An 18029-nucleotide genomic window follows, 5' to 3' on the forward strand; every position below is an offset into this window, starting at 1 on the left:
CTCACCCGGTACGTGAGTTATTACATCTTAAAGGGCCCTGAGACTATAGCCTGCGCACATTGCACGAACAAAAAACTATTAACTATACCTACACCTGACCCAGTCAGCACTTAGTATAGTGCCAGTGTGCATTGGTCCCAATCCGGCTTATTGCAAGTGTTGGAGAGGAACACTGGTTACAGTGTTGGAGCGGAACAATGCCAGAAGATTCCAGTAGCACATAGGTTAAGAAATGACAAGCTCAGAGTCTTGTCCACAAATGCTCGCAGTTTAGGAAATAAGATCAATGAACTTGAGTCTATAATGGCATCTGAGAATATAGATTTAGTGGCTGTTACTGAGACATGGTTCAATGGGAGTAATGACTGGGATATAACAATACCAGGGTTCTCTCTATATAGGAAAGACGGGGAAGCCAAGAAAGGGGGAGGGGTGGCCCTGTATGTGAAAGATAGCATAAAATCTAATTTAATACAAGTTAGCGAGACCAATTTAGAGTCAGTTTGTGTTACGTTGCAGCTTGATAATCATAAGGTAACTCGTGTAGGTGTGATATATAGACCACCTGGACAAGTCAAAGAATTAGATGATCCACTAGTTGAGGAAATAGCTAAAATGACATTGAAAGGGGAAGTTATCATTATGGGAAACTTTAATTTTCCTGATGTAAACTGGAAAACCAAAATAGCTAGTTCTACCATGAGTACAGATATTCTAAATTCCTTACTGGGATTATCTCTACAGCAAGTAGTTGAGGAGCCAACCCGGAATGAGGCCATTTTATATTTAGTATATACAAATGGGAATTTGGTATCTGATATTACTGTAGGGGAAAGCTTGGGATCTAGTGGTCACCAGTCAGTCTGGTTTACTATAAAGACAGTGACTGAGTCACACCACTCAAAAACAAAAGTTTTAGATTTTAGAAAACTGACTTTTCTAAAATTAGATTAGAGGTATACGAGTCCCTATCAGATTGGAACAGTTTCAATGGAGTCTAGAAGAAATGGGACTACTTAAAAGTGGCACTATTGAAGGCAACAGATAATTGCATTAGGCTAGTCAGTAAAAGCAAAAAAAGGAAAAGACCACTGTGTTACTCAGCAGTGAGTGGCCAAAATAATTAAAAACAAAAAGATAGCATTTAGTAATTATAAATTTAAAAAAAACAGAGGATGACAGGGAAATTTATAAGATTAGGCAGAGAGAGGCCAAGCAAGTTATAAGAGCTTCTACAGCACAGGCAGAAAAGAAATTAGCTCAGTCAGGGAAAAAAAGGCGATAAGGCATTCTTCAGATACATAAATGAAAAAAGGAAACTAAAACAAGGAATTACCAAATTAAAAACAAAAGATGGAAGGTATATGGAAGAATATAAAGAACTAGCTGACTGCCTCAATGAATACTTCTGTTCAGTTTTTACAAAGGAAAATGAAGGAAAAGGACCTCAGTTAGGGAGGAAGACTAATGAATATTTTGATGTATGTGTCTTTACAGAGGAAGAGGTTCTAATTCAGCTGTCTAAAATGAATACAAATAAGTCACAGGGGCCTGATGGGATACACCCAAAGCTATTTAAAGGTGAACTAGCAAAACCATTAATAGATTTATTTAACCAATCACTGGTAACAGAAGTCGTCCCAAAAGATTGGAAATTAGCAAATGTTGTGCCCATTCACAAGAAAGGTAGTAGGGAGGAATCGGGCAACTATAGGCTAGTAAGCCTGACATCAAAAGTGTGGAAATTAATGGAAACCATACTTAAGGAGAGGATTGTGGAACATCCCATGGTTTGAAAGATGAAAAACAGCATGGGTTTACTTCAGGGAGATCATGTCAAACTAATGTTCTAGATTTTTTTGGTTGGGTGACTAAAATAATAGATGCCTCTCCTGGGCTTACAGCCTACAATCTGGGAAAAGAAGCACCCAGCTATATCCTACACATGCCTCTCCCAGGAGAGGCATGTTAGAGAAGTCCCCATCTGATTAGAAGCCACCTTGTCGTCCGGTAGATGGGCCCGACATATTTTTGATCAATTATATGCGCAAAGAGCTTCTAACTGCCCCTGCAGTAAGTATGGCCACCAAGCAGTTATTTTTTATTCAGTATTTGCTTATATGTTTGTGCAATTGACTAGCAGTGTGCTGTTACCTGTAGTTCTACTAATTCCATTGTGTTTCAGCCAAGGTAGCGTGCACCTGCGTTCTCAAATTTACTTATTATGGAGGTGCTGGTTCGTTTGTTTTTCTTCCCTAAAATAATAGATGGCGGAGGTGCAGTAGACATCGCTTATCTAGACTTTAGTAAGGCTTTTGATACTGTCCCACATAGAAGGCTTATCAATAAATTGCAGTCTTTGTGCTTGGACTCCCATATTGTTGAATGGATTAGGCAGTGGCTGAGGGACAGACAACAGAGGGTTGTAGTCAATGGAGTATATTCAGACCATGGTCTTGTTACCAGTGGGGTACCTCAGGGATCTGTTCTGGGACCCATATTGCTTAATATCTTTATCAGTGAAATTGCAGAAGGCCTTGATGGTAAGGTGTGTCTTTTTGCTGATGACACAAAGATTTGTAACAGGGTTGATGTTCCTGGAGGGATACACCAAATGGAAAAGGATTTAGGAAAACTAGAGGAATGGTCAGAAATCTAGCGACTAAAATGTAATGCTGATAAGTGCAAGATAATGCACCTGGGGAGTAAAAACCCAAGAGCAGAATATAAAATTAGTGATACAGTCCTAACCTCAGTATCTGAGGAAAGGGATTTAGGGGTCATTATTTCAGAAGACTTAAAGGTAGGCAGACAATGTCATAGAGCAGCAGGAAATGCTAGCAGAATGCTCGGGTGTATAGGGAAAGGAATTACCAGTAGAAAGAGGGAGGTGCTCATGCCGCTCTACAGAGCACTAATGAGACCTCATTTGGAGTATTGTGCTCAGTACTGGAGACCATATGTCCAGAAGGATATTCATACTTTGGAGAGAGTTCAGAGAAGAGCTACTAAACTAGTACATGGATTGCAGGATAAAACTTACCAGGAAAGATTAAAGGACCTTAACATGTATAGCTTGGAAGAAAGATGAGACAGAGGGAATATGATAGAAACTTTTAAATACATAATTGGAATCAACAAGGTAAAAGAGGAGAGTATATTTAAAAGAAGAAAAACTGCTACAAGAGGACATAGTTTTAAATTAGAGGGGCAAAGGTTTAAAAGTAATATAAGGAAGTATTACTTTACTGAGAGAGTAGTGGATGCATGGAATAGCCTTCCTGCAGAAGTGGTAGCTGCAAATACAGTGAAGGAGTTTAAGCATGCATTGGATAGGCATAAGGCCATCCTTCATATAAGATAGGGCCAGGGGCTATTCATAGTATTCAGTATATTGGGCAGACTAGATGGGCCACATGGTTCTTATCTGCCCACACATTCTATGTGTAACAATGGCAGCTGGCAGCCGCCAGCATGCAGTGCATCCTGCTATGTACCTCAGTCGAACTGCACACAAGGCTCCTCTTCTCGACTGCAGGCTCCGAACACGCTCTCCGGACACGCTGTCCTGTCGTGGGCGGCGACAGCTTCAGTTGCACCTTGTAAGAGCCGCACGCGTCCTGTTTCTTTAAGGGTTAGTGCACGCCCATGATTCCGCCTTCTCCTCAATCCCGGACAGGCACCACCTTTATAAGGCTGCTTCCCCCTTCCTATGATGCCTGAGCAATATTGTAGTTTTCTAAAGCGAAGGTTCCAGCTTGTTGTTCCTGTGTTGATATCCTGTTTCCGACCTTAGCCTGCTTCCGACCTCGTCTCCGCCTGATCCTCCTGTACCTCGCTGCTCTCAAGTGTATGATTCGGATTGTCGACCATGCCTCTGTCTGCTGTTCAGCATCTTTCACCTGCTGCACCTGAGCCATTCAGCTCTGCTGTTCTAAGAGCTCCAGCTCTGCTAAATCACTAACTCAGCCTGCTTCATCTGACTCTGCTGCTGAGCTCCTTCCATCCAGTGACAGCTTGCATTGGGGTGTTCTGCCACTTAACCGGGACCACTCTTGCGGTAGCGACCTGGTGTCTCCCCTGCAGCCAAGACCAGCTTCTGCATCTTGGACCGGGATAAAGAGTGAAAACCAGGGGAACACTTAGATTCCGCTCCCAAGTTTGTGCCAAACCAAATCGGTAAGTGGCACAGCGGGTCCACACCCTTTGCAGCGTTACACTATGTTTCTATGTAATGGACTTAAATTCAAGATACCGTTACTGGGAGACTTAATGCAAGGAAAAGAATTGTGTCAGGAGGCTGTAAGAGATTGAGGTGGTCTGATTGAGTTCCGGACTCTAGTCACCAAAGTTGTGCATTGTGTCATTGACACTACACACAGTGAATTAGGCTGTCACTTTGACACCCAACCCTGTACTGTGCCAGAGAATTGAAGTATCATTTTATTGTTTTTAAAACACCTGAACAGAGTACTGAACCTGAATGGGATCTTTGTTCGTGTCATATTGTAGCATGTAAGCTGATGCCAACATAGATCAGAAGTAGTTGTTTTCATTTTCATTATCTTGCTCAGCTCTGAACTGCACCTTTGTTTCGATACTGCTAGAGCTTGCAGAAGGCAGAACTACCATGTAAAAGACCTCAGTTCCCAGGATTCCTCTCCACTCTCACATGTGTTGCTTCTATTAACAGTTGATTTTTATGCAGTTCTATCACAAGGTTTAAGTTACTGCTGTAATTTACTCATTATCTTCATACACATCAATATGAGACTATTGAGAAACTGTTCTGCTGCCCGACATGAGAAAAGCAATCCCTAAAGATACAGAGAGGGAGGCAAAACAGCAGACAGCAGTGGAGATGCTGTAGGAGGCATTTGATGTGTGACCTCCTGTACATCAACCATAATATAACCATGTGTCCAGTGTATGGGGATGTTACACCAGCAGGAGATAAACATCTGGAGCATGATCATGTAAATACATGTGAAACTGGCTTAAAGATGCATGGAAGACAGTACATTATTGATTGCTCATAATTATATATGTTTTTTCTAATAAATGTTATTGATTGAACCAAATACCCTAGAACAAAATGTTAACAAGAGATTGTTTTTTTAATAAAAATATTCTATTTTATAGTATGCAAAAGAAAAAAAACATTTGAATACAAAACACTAAGATTTTCCGTTTAATGAGTAGATTAATGCAACATACTGTATATTTCATTTTTCAACTGTGTTTTCTGTACTAGAGACTTCAGTTATTACATTGCTGCACGGGATATGTCTTTTAATGATGTGAATGAATGTGGATTTAAATTTCTTTATTTTAAGACTATATATTATCGGATTTATGACAGAACTGAGATGTGACAACACAATGCACAGATACAGAGCAGGTTGGAATGCATTGGTTCGTACAATATTAGGGTAAAAATAGCTGATGCAGTTCAGAATGGATATAGGTAACCAACATAATGCAAACAGACCCATAACAAAGACAAGTGAAATAGTTATTTTAAGTTCCCTGCTATAAGTTGACTTATTTACATGGAGGTTGGAGACACGTTTTCTCATTTGCTGTCTTACAATATAAAAGATCTCCACATACAAAGCCATCATTGTGAACAAAGGAAAGAGGACCCAAACAAAAAAGCAAAAGTACACAAGATAGTCCATGCTCATGACGTTGGGAAAATTGCATATCAGGACATTCCTTTCTTCTTCTCTAAGGTTGGGTCTGTTGTTCCATCCAAACATTGGGACCAGTGCTCCAATTGTAGACATAGTCCAGCAGAAAGAAATACTCAGATGAATCCTCTTTTTAGTGAACACCTTTCTATGTCTGAAACATAAAAAGTAATCATTTGCAATTTCCCTTCAGTAATCTCTTCAGTGTCTCATGACTTGGATTCTTATCCCTTGTCCATGCAGTGCAGATTTGGTGCCATGTTTTTTAAAGGTGTTTTCCCATTATGATGGCATATTGGCATACTGCTTGGATTTTTTCCATGCACAGTAGAGCTCCTGCCCACCCGCAGTAAACTTCAGCACCGACCCATGTAATTTCACCAAGAATAAAAATCCAGCTGCCCGATCTTCATCTCCCTACCATCTGCCATCCGGAAAGAGACCGCAGACCCCCATGCACATTATATGGTAAGCAAGTCCTGATTAAATCAGCTGGTATACATCTTAGGGTGCATTCACACGACTGTATGTATTTTGGGGCCCGCAAAAAGCATGAATGACATTCATGTGACGTCCATGTTGCATCCGTTTTTTTTTGCTGTCCGCAAAACAGACATGAATAGGATGTGTTCTCTCTTTTTTTTTTGTGGGACTGCAGAACAGGCATACGGATATGGACAGCAAGCGCTGTCCTGTCCACATTTTTTGTGTTTCCCTATTAAAATGAATGGATCCACATATAATCCGCAAAAAATGCTGACTAAAAATATGGTCATGTGAATGGGACCTAATGTGTATATGGCCAGTTTAACCACATCAGCTCCCCTAGCTTAAACACCCTCACACCCAGACCACTTTTCACAATTCTGCACTACACTACTTTCACGGTTTATTGCTTGGTCATGCAACTTACCACCCAAATTAATTTTACCTCCTTTTCTTCTCACTAATAGAGCTTTCATTTGGTGGTATTTCATTGCTGCTGACATTTTTACTTTTTTTGTTATTAATCGAAATTTACCTAAATTTTTGAAAAAAATGACATTTTTCACTTTCAGTTGTAAAATTTTTCAAATAAAACTAAATTTCTATATAAATTTTTCTCTAAATTTATTGTTCTACATGTCTTTGATTAAAAAAAAATGCAATAAGTGTAAATTTATTGGTTTAGGTAAAAGTTATAGCGTTTACAAACTATGGTACAAAAATGTGAATTTTCCGCATTTTGAAGCAGCTCTGACTTTCTGAGCACCTGTCATGTTTCCTGAGGTTCTACAATGCCCAGACAGTAGAAAACCCCCACAAATGACCCCATTTCGGAAAGTAGACACCCTAAGGTATTCGCTGATGGGCATAGTGAGTTCATAGAACTTTTTATTTTTTGTCACAAGTTAGCGGAAAATTATGATTTTGTTTATTTTATTTTTTTCTTACAAAGTCTCATATTCCACTAACTTGTGACAAAAAAATGAAATCTTCCATGAACTCACTATGCCCATCACGAAATACCTTGGGGTGTCTTCTTTCCAAAATGGGGTCACTTGTGGGGTAGTTATACTGCCCTGGAATTTTAGGGGCCCTAATGCGTGAGAAGTAGTTTGAAATCAAAATGTGTAAAAAATGCCCTGTGAAATCCTAAAGGTGCTCTTTGGAATGTGGGCCCCTTTGCCCACCTAGGCTGCAAAAAAGTGTCACACATGTGGTATCGCCGTACTCAGGAGAAGTTGGGCAATGTTTTTTGGGGTGTCTGCCATATAGGGTAGGTGATCGGAAATATAACCATACCCTTCTTTCGAAAGTCTGGTACTCTAATCTTTAAAAATGCTTACATTATTTTTATGCAAATGAGGTTTTCAAGCACCATGGGTAGGGCTACTCTTTTGGCTGCTCATTGTCCTGCCATTAATGCTGCCCAGTTTCTTCCCCTTTTGATTGATTGACACAGAATAGAGTGGTCCTGCCACGCATGGTGCACCAAAAACCTTATTTGCATAAAAATTAGAAGCAATATTTTTCAGGATTAGAACATCAGATTTTCAAAAGATAGGTATGGTTGTTTTTTGGGGCACCTACCTTACCCTACATGACAGTATTGTGACACACTCATTTTAAGTCCTCATGCTTATTGTTAAGATATGTCATCAATGTCAGATAGGTGTGGGTCCCCCCTCTGGGACCCACTCCTATCTCCAGAACAAGGCCCCCAAAGTGAAGGAGAGCATACCACCCATGCATTTCTTGCTCTCCAGTTTATCACTGTGGCACTTCTGAAAATAGCCGGGCACACTCATTCGACTATTTTCTGAAGTTCCATAGCAGTGAATAGAGCGTAAGCTGCAGAACAGCTGCCACCTTTCCATTCACCACTGTGGGCCGTAAATAGCCAACTTCCATAGCAGTGAACGGAGAGTGGCTATGCATGTGTGGCTGCTCTGCCTTCACTTCTGAGGCCCCGATCTGGAGAAAGGAGTGAGTCCCAAATAAGAGACCTTCACCTATCTGACATTGTTGGTATATCCATTTCCCAGATGGCAATGCCCCTTTAATAAATTTCAGTGCAGGAATACAGTACAGAGTACAATATTCACTAGTATGCCGTTTTTATGCACCAAAGTGTAAATTTGGCCTTAGAAGATACAGTCATGCAAAATCTGAAACTATAGGGCTGTTTTTCAGATAAGAAGATTAAGATTCGGGTATTTCTGAGAAAACCTTTCGGCATGTATTACATTTCAATAAGAACATTAACAATATTAATTATAATTTGAACATACAGTATATAAAAGGTATATCTTACCTGTTTGGTAACTTAATTCTCACATATCTGTCCATTGCTATAGCAAGCAGAGAAGCAGTAGATGCATTGGTGAATATGATGATTGTGCAACAGAGAAACAAACATGTGTGAAAATATAGATGTATTTTGAGTTCCAAGAGAATGGCTAAAGGTATTACACACACTCCAACTGCCAGGTCAGTCACTGCCAGAGACACAATAAAATAAAATGTGGTATCTTGAAGAGAAGGATTGACCTTCACTGCCCAGATCACAAGGGTATTTCCAAAGATAGCAAGAACCCCAATGACCACCTCCACTGCAATGTAGACAATGGTGAGACTCTGAGCCATTGTTGTTTGATTTGATAAATCTTGATACATTGGAAGAGAAGAAATGATGCACAGGATCCCATAGCATTAACACAATTCTCATTATTTATCTTAGATCTTATCTGAATTCCATTTCAGAAATGACAACTACTGCTAAAAAAAGACACCACTATTTCCTCCCTGGCCAGGTATAGTGTGCAAGTCAATATTTTTTTATATGTCACACATGATCTTTAATAGTCAGATTGTCAGAATGTATTTATTGCACAATGTATCATTTTTATGCACAATTATTGGAAGGAACTTATCTGTCCAGGCTCCAGCGTCACGTTCCTCAGCTTCAGCACGGCCATTGTCCTTGTCTGTCCCTAACCTACAGGCGTTACAATTATCATGGACTCTACACCACTATAATGATGTAAAGAAATATGGGAAATTATACTATAATTTCTAAATTTTTACATTTTTTGCCACTTTTTAAATGTGGCAAGAGAAGTGGGTGTAGTTTAGTAGCAGGGGGCAGGGTCAGTGACAGCCTAACAGATTTATTGTAAATTTACACCAGAAACTAGTATAAATTGCATGGTGTCATATACACCATTTGTCTTAATACATTAATTACCAAATCAGATTTAGCTGATAAACAATTAATAGCACAGACCACACCCTTATTGTCGGAAAACAATAAGATGCGTTGGTTTCTGAATTCACTTTGCCAGATTGTTAAGGATACTAGCACTAGAAAAGGTTCCAAAAAATGTATATTTTTTGTAATTGGTTCATACAACCAATCGTTTGGCCATTTCTCTGCGGACCACTGTTTTCTAAAATTTGTACCATAACCTACTGATGCAGCTGCATCTGTGAATAGCTGTAGTGAGTTGGAATCAATGAAATCCTGTTTCCATATGGATCTACTGTTAAAATCCTCCAAGAAACATAACCATATTTGGATATCGTCTTTTAATTGCTTAGTTAATCGAATACGGTCAAATGGGTGTTTCTTTCCTGCAGTAGCTGCATACATTTGTTTTGAAAATACCCTACCCATTGGAATAACTCTAGATATAACATTTAAAGAACCCAAATCAGATTGTAAATGTTTTAGTGTAGTTTTATTGGACTTCAATAGATTATGTAATAAAATCCTGGAAGAAATTATTTTCTTTTCTGGGATTTTGAACTCCATTCTATTGGAATCAATCTCTATACGTAGGTTACATATTAGGTCTCCTAATTTGCTGGTGACCTCGTCAATCCACCCTAAACACACCCAGAACCAGATAGTCATAGGTTAAATATTTAGTTAAGTACACACCCCCTTCCTCTCATGGCACCCCCTCCACAGAGAGAGCGCTCCAATTTTGTGTGAAGGGAGTGCCATGTGAGGAAGGGGTTGTGTACTTAACTAAATTTTTAACCTATGACTATCTGGCTATCTGGTTCTGGATTTGTTTAGGGTGGATTGACGAGGTCACCAGAAAATTAGGAGACCTAATATGTAACCTACGCCCACAATAACCCCTTATTTAAATCAGGTCCTTTCCCAGGCACAATGTAGCTATCTGGCCCCAGGAACCCTCGTTTTGGTCACACAACTGACAGACTGTGAATGTGTATCAGCAATTCTCTCACATCAAGCGGAGTGTAAAGCCTTACTTATTATTGTTTGAAGACAACATTGGTCGCTGTGGTGCAGGTAACATATTGTCTTACACTGGCCCTTATTATCGAGTGATTGTATGTCCTTACACTGAAACTGTCTATCAGTTATGCTTTATTAGCCGGCGCTTTAGGATATCCGGCACTATGTCTCTGATTAGTGTGCTTTCCAAATGTCATGATTGCTGTCTGACCCCTATAGTTATACTTTAGGAGTGGTTGTGTGCACCTATGGTTCCTGCAGCCCATGTATCATTGTGCTGGCAGCTAATTTAAGTTTCATCTGTGTGATTGGACCCCTGTTTTGACCCCTATAATTATAGTCCCCTGATGAACCCTCCTTCCTTTGGGAGGGGGAAACGCGTTGGCATCTGTGACATTTGGGATCTACGTTACGCAATAGGGTCTTTCTAAGGACAGATTAGTCCTAGGTACGCGGACAGAGTACATCTACCATCAAGGTACATCTCTGGGCTGAGCAGACTGTGGAGGGTAAGAATAACCGTTGATAGCTTCTTCACATAAATTAGGATGTTTTATCCAGGTTTTGGATTTGGATTTTAAGAAATAGTATAATAAAAGTTATGTTTTAGGACATTGCCCTCAGTGATATATAACTTATATTAGCAAGTGTCCTTTTCAATATTGGTATACTCAGTGATTAGTTTCCAAGAGAATTATAACCAGATGGGTTAATAGGTAATAGTCTAAACACTGATTTAATGTCCGTTTTAGACAAAAGCGCATTTGGTGAAGTTAGGGCATGGTCAAAAGAAGCATAATGCACCGTAGAAGAATTTTTTTTCAATTAAATCATTTAAGGAACCATCTTTTGGATAAGATAAATTGTGTATAAGGTGGTAGGTATTTATCTCCTTTTTTGGGACAAATTATGAAAAGGGGGATGAGAAAAAGGGCCGGCCACTCTATTTTCGCATATTTCTTTGTTTATTTTTTCTAAAACCACATTTTCTAATGCCTTGGAAATTCTTTTGTACCCTTCTCCTGACTGATACCTTTTAATAATGAGATCCCTCTGATGTTTTGGAAGCTCTCTGTAGACCATGGCTTTTGCTGTGGGATGCGACTAAGAAAATTTCAGGAAAGACCAACCAGAACAGCTGAACTTTATTTGAGGCCACTTTAAATAATGGCAGGCGTATGCTGACTCCTATTTAACATGATTTTGAATGTGATTGCTTAATTCTGAACACAGCTACATCCCCAGTTATAGGAGGGTGTGCACACTTATGCAACCGCATTATTTTAGTTTTTTTGTTTTCTTCCCTCCACCTAAAAGTTTTCAGTTTGTTTTTCAATTGAGTGGTACAGTTTATAGGTCACATTAAAGGTGGAAAAAGTTCTGAAATGATTTATCTTTTTTTATCTTTGTTTTTTTACAGCACAGAGATCTGACATTTTAACAGGGGTGTGTAGACTTTTTATATCCACTGTATTTAGTGTCAATGCATCGGAACTTACCTCAGGCATTCATACTGTGGGATATTCTCAAATCACGACGGGTAGGTGGGCCCTGAGCACTGGAGTTGGGGAACACTGCCCAAGAGAATGAATGGAGACGCTACACGCATGCTGGAACTGCTGCTCCATCTGGATGCGCTACTGAATGCCCGTTCTCAGAATTGACAGAATTGGGGTTTTGGATATAGGAAGGCCATAGTTCCCACTGTTTTGGTACTTGGTTGGTTGAATACCCACTTAAGTGCCCCCCACACAGTATGATGCCCCTTAAGTGCCCCCACACGCAGTATAATTCCCCCTTAAGTGTACTCCACACAGTATGTGACCCCCACACGGTGTTGTCCATTCTGCCGGATCTCAATACTGGAATTAACAACGCAAGTGTAAACTTAGCCAAAGTCTACGAGAGATGGAAAGTGTAACAATTAGAGATGAGCGAATTTCTCAAAAGTTCGATTCGGCTGCTTCGCCTAATTTTTCGCTCTTAGAATCACTGCACACTTCACTTATTTGGGCAGTTACAGGACAAAAACTGACCAAAAAACTCTAATGTGAACTCAGCCTTACAGGTCAATGTTAGCACCGGGTATAAAGAACCGTGATCCTACTATAGCGTGAAAGAGCGCACTCCTTTTACACCAATTCACTGATTCCACATAGATTTCTATAGAACCCGTTCTATTAAATGCTTATACAAGTAGAGCCCCCGAGTGTAGTGGGTGTCAGCAGTAAGTTTGTGTTTGACGTCACTGATTACTTTGCGCTTCCTCTGATCCTTTGAACAATAACCCCTCAAAAAACGGACAGACGAGTTCTTCTTGGGGTAACTATGGCCCACACCGCACTAAACACCCTCTCTGATGCGACACTACTGGCCGGGAAGGACAGCTTTTCCAGGGTAAACTCTGCCAGTTGCGGCCACAAATGCAGTTTGGCTACCAAGTAGTCCATCGCATCTTCAATGTGGGGTGGCAGGGTACTGTCCAAGTATGCCACCACCTGCTGGTTCAGGTCCTCATCAGGTCTAGCTGCTGCTGCTGGTGAGTAGTTTCTTCACTAGGCGGGTGAAGAAATCTGCTCATCAGTGAATCTACACTCAAGTTGCTGCTGATGGAGCTGGAACTGCTTCTACCTCCCCCTCCCCCCACCACAGCAGCCATGGCGGAGGAATGTGAGCGCAGAGGGCCCCCCGGTCAGACTTGCAAGAGGATGGATGATGGCGCAGATAGGCAGCGGCCAACTCACTACATAGGATGTCTCTATAGTAGTTCAGTTTGTCCTCTCTCTCAGCAGGTGTAAAAAAAGGACCAGTAGCAAGGGTCCAACAAGGTGGAGAGCCAGAAGTCATCCCTCTGCCGAATGGTGACAATTCGGCTGTAACTACGCAAGTGAGCATGCATCGGGCCATTTGTGCAAATGACACGAAGGGATTCCCTTACTCCATCTTCACTGCATACTGCCACGGTGTGTCTGGGTCCCCTGCCACGTCTTCCTCATCGCCCTGTAGCTCCTCCGGTTCCGCCTGCTCCTCGTCTTCTGTCATCTATATACAGTATATAAAAACCACCCATTTCGCTACACATTGCTTTTGCTCCAATGTCCTCCTCCTCCTCCAGTTCAGCCCCTACAGGGATCAAGTGGCCATGAGATCTAGACGCCATGTCTCCAGTCCCCTGAACAGCCAGATTTACCAGCATTTGTTCCAGGACATGAAGCAGTGGAATGACGTTGTTCATCCCGTAGTCCTAGCGACTCACAAATAACGTGGCCTCCTCAAAGGGCCTGAGCAAACGGCAGGTGTCACGCATGAGCTGCCACTGGCTGACATCGAAGTTACACGGGGGAGTACTCCTGCCCGCTTGGATCATCAAGAAATCGTTTATGGCCTTTCTCTGTTCGTATAGTCGGTCCAACATATGGAGGGTGGAATTCCAACGAGTGGAAGCGTCGCATATCAGCCTATGTTAAGGGATGCCGTTCTGACACTACAGCTCAAGTAGGGTGTGCTTTGCGGTGTACGAGTGGCTGAAGTGCATGCAAAGTTTCCATGCCATTGTTAGGATGCCTTACAGATGGGTAGAAGACTTCAGGAATCGCTTGACAACCAGATTGAACACGTGTGCCATGCAGGGTGCATGGCTCAGCCCTCCTTGATGCAGCGCCGACACCATGTTCTTCTCGTTGTCGATGAGCATGGTTCCAACTTTGAGTTGTCACGGAGAAAGCCAGGATTCGAATTCTTGATGAAGGATACGGAGCAGTTCCTCCCCTGTGTGAGTCCGTTCGCCCAGGCAAATGAGGTGCAGAACAGCGTGACACTGCTATGCCCTACACATGTGGTATGCTGGAGGAGCACTGTGAATTTTCCCTGCAGTGGAGGCTGAGGACAAAGTGGAGGATGAGAAATCAGAGGCGGACATTGTTGCAGGACCAACGGCGTGAGAACGTGTAGGCAGAAGCAGCATCACCTGGCTAAGTTGCTGTGTGGCTGTGCATGAACCACATTCATCCAGTGGGCCGTAGAGGACATGTATTGTCCCTGACCGTAGTTACAGCTCCACATGTCGGCGCTGCTGTGCACTTTGACAGACACCTTCTGTTCTACATGTGTGTGCAGGGCTGGTACTGCTTTTTTGGCAAAGAAATGACGGCTTGGGTCTCTCCACCTCGGCTCGGCACAAGCGATCAGTTCTCTGAAAGGTGCACCACTTGGAAAGGGGGGGACTGCAGCACCAGCAACTTGGCCAGGAGCACATTTAGCTTCTGCGCCATTGGATGAGTGCACACATACTGTTGTCTCCTGGCAATCGCTTCGATGATCGATTGCTGATGGAATGACTGACAAGGAGTAGGAGGAGGAGCAGGAGCAGGAGCATCAGAAACAGTATATAATGGGAAGGACAGACATCTCCCTCCGTCTGAGGTGGTGGATCCTTGACTGCCTGAAATCGGGTGCGTGCCACTGGGTGATGCAGCAGTTGCTGCGACAGACTGGACCACCACATCGGAGCCACGGCTATCCAAGCGCACTGTATGGTGGCGATGCATATGGTGATGCAGGGCTGTGATGCCAACATTGGCACCCTGGCCATGCTTGACCTTCTGCCATTCTACAAATGGCCATGTTCACCTCATCCGGCGGCTTAACAAAAAACTGCCACACTGCCCAGTAGGTGATTTCACCCCCAACACTCCACACTGACTGACTGCTACCGCCGCTGCTTCCGTGAACCCCTGCACCACTAATTTCCAGGCAGGTAAGCTCCTGCGAAGCGGGTGGTCTACCCCGGGCATGTTTGGCTCCTGACCTCCCACTGCTGCCACCCTGCTGACTCCCGGCCACGTTAGCGACTTGCTGGCTCCGCCGCTGCCTCACAGGCAAGCTGCCACCCTCTTCTCCCGATGATGGATCGCCTAATTCACCCGGCACCCAAGTGCGATCAGCTACATCATCATCATCGAGTACTGTCTGCATGTCACTGATGTCACTGGAGGAATCGGCGGATGTCTCCTCCACATCTTGGCTGGCCAGTAGCTCCTGACTGTCCTCTAGTAGCTCGTCCTCACTGTATAGTGGAGCTGAGCCCACAGCATATAGTACTTCTCTGGCTGAGGGAACAGAAAAGGACAGAGGCAGGTGGAGTACAGGTAAGGGCACAAGGCCTGCTCCCGGGCCATGCCAACTAAGGGTTGTGCCAGACGAACCCACCGTCTCTTGGCTGGGGGTGTCTGATGTCACTTGCGATGAAGTGGATGACCGAGTCAACTATTCAAGAACTGCTGGGTTGCTGGTCAAGACACGGCCGCTAGAAGACACCGGGAGCTCAGGCCTCTCGCTGTGACTCCTGCTGCCTCGCCCCTTTACTCTGCTGCGACCTGTGCCTGCGCCAGAAACCTTTAGGCCTCTGCCACTCCCTGTGCAGGGCCTGACACTTCTCTGTCTGACATACTGTTAGATCAAATAAATAAAAAATAAAATAAAAAAGAAATTAAAAACACCCCAAAAAAGTCATTTTCTCACCTGACCACACAACGGCTAATAAGCCCTTTTTTCCCCACTAATACACACCAAAAAGGGCTTTAGAACATATAACTGACCAGCTGAACGGCAAATAATATACATTTTCTCACTTCACCACACAACGGCTAATAATCCCTTTTTTCCCCACTATTACAAGCCAAAAATGCTTTAGAACATATAACTGCACAGCACAAGGGCAAATAAGACGTAGAAATAGTTACTTGTCATAAACCCTGTGAATTGCTGTATCAAACAGCACTTGCACCCCAATAACAAGAACGGTTTGCTGGAATTACAGAGCTGTATAATGGCAATTTGGATCCGCAATCAGTGCAGCAAGGAGTAATAGTATTGTTCCTATTACCCAGGCTGTAAACTCCCCTACTGAACCCTGTTCTGCTTCAATACTGTGAAATGATTCCTCCCTATCCCTTCCCTGAACTACTATACAGCAAAATAAAAGTTTTCAAGTCTTTCCTAGCACTGTCCCTAAAACCTGCTGACGTCTCTTCCTGCACTAAGTACATTGGAAAATGGCTGAATCCAAGATGGCTGAGGATATTTATATGGCTGTGACATCACAGAGCTGGCCGGCTGCTGATTGGCTGCATGCATGGCATTGTGGGTGATCCCTCATTCCAAGAGTTCTTTGCTCCATGTCCTAACACGTGCAGCAGCCATTTTAGGAAAAAAAATGTGATTCGTTACCAGGAAGCGTGAGAAAATTCGGTTTTGGTGTGAATCTCATTTTTCCTGAAATTCGGATTGAATTCTACTTCGTCAACTTCCATTCGCTTATCTCTAGTAACTGTGTATCTGTTTGTGCTCCCACTAGAAAGTTCTAGTATAGCCAGAAACTGCATTTTTTTTACAGCATTCATCTGTGGGGGTATATCATGTGATATTTTTATAGATCAGGTTGTCATTGATGCAGCAATTTCTAATATGTCTATGTCGCTGTCACCACAGCATGGGGACTCGATGAGGACAGGGAGGGAGCCCCCCCCCGGGTGGGAGCCCCCCCTCCTCCACTAACTCCATACATGCACTGACCACGGCATACAGAGAATTAAAGCGTCTGCATCAGTGTTTTCACCGATGTTGGCATATACAACAGGGGCATAACTACTGTATGGGGGCACTATGGGAGAATAAATGTTGTGTGGGGGCACCATGGGGGTATAAATACATTGTGGGGCACTATAGAAGCATGACTACTGTGTGGGTGAACTATGGATCACAAATTCTGTCTGGGGAAACTTTTGGGGCATCTTTGCTATTTTCCCTCTTTGACCTTTTCAAAATTTGGGAGATAGATCTACAGTATTGTAAGAAGCACTGTAGCCTACGTTTACCAATCTGTGGTTCTCCAGCTAATGCAAAACTACAACTCTCCAGCTTCCCCAACAGCCTGCAGGCATGATGACATGATGGGAGTTGTTGTTTTGCAACAGCTGGAGAGCCACAGGTTGGTAAACATAAGTCTAAAGTATTAAAAAAGCAATGTAGCAAAATGTGCTTGGTTGGTTGCTATGGGATGAGAGGTAGAATAAGAGGTGTTGCCTCAACAGCTACAGTTACATTAATGTATACATTTAATGCATGCAGCATCATAAATTGGATTTAAATTGGATCATGAAGAGTATATATGCCAAGTTTGGTTGAGATACCTCAAGGCATGTAGGAGCCTATGAAGAATAAATGTACAAACTTTTATTTTATATATATATATATTGTAGGAGAGTCCCCGGAATAATAATGGACGGACGATACGTGCCACCAGAGGTCCTGGCCTCGGTGGAGTAAGAACCGGATCATTGCGGTTACAGCGGCGAATGCTGCTGGCGCAGCGTGTCCGGGCCGGTTCTTACTGTTCCCCACGGCCAGCCCAGGTTTTTGGTGGAGCTGGGCCTTTAAGAACCCAGCCTGCTGATGATGGGGGTGGGGTGTGTCTTGCTGAGCTGGAGATTCCCACAGACAGAGTGAGTGCTGATAAAGGAGAGTCTGGGCGCAGCACACATTGAAGGATAGCCCTGGGACCTGTGGTGCTACAAGCCGAAGGG

At 42.8% G+C, this 18029-nt stretch overlaps 1 protein-coding gene across 4 annotated transcripts in view; it reads right to left on the minus strand.

Annotated features, from left to right (window-relative positions):
- Positions 1–5192: 5192 nt before the first annotated feature.
- Positions 5193–18029, minus strand: part of LOC122930277 (adenosine receptor A3-like) — a 58408-nt gene continuing 45571 nt past the window's right edge. For 3 of the 4 annotated variants that reach the window (XR_006388114.1, XR_006388113.1, XR_006388112.1), the window contains 2 exons: positions 8491–8527; positions 5775–5847 (listed from right to left, as the gene is read on the minus strand). Coding sequence is in view for 1 of the 4 variants with exons in the window: in XM_044283524.1 (XP_044139459.1) it covers positions 5226–5847; positions 8491–8852 (984 nt within the window). In the remaining 3 variants the exon portion in view is untranslated. Of the gene's footprint in view, positions 5848–8490; positions 8942–18029 lie in introns of those variants that run through there. The other variant, XM_044283524.1, reaches the window with a different exon arrangement.

The sequence above is a fragment of the Bufo gargarizans genome, chromosome 3 (genome assembly GCF_014858855.1).
Source record: "Bufo gargarizans isolate SCDJY-AF-19 chromosome 3, ASM1485885v1, whole genome shotgun sequence".
In the NCBI taxonomy this organism is placed as follows: domain Eukaryota; kingdom Metazoa; phylum Chordata; class Amphibia; order Anura; family Bufonidae; genus Bufo; species Bufo gargarizans.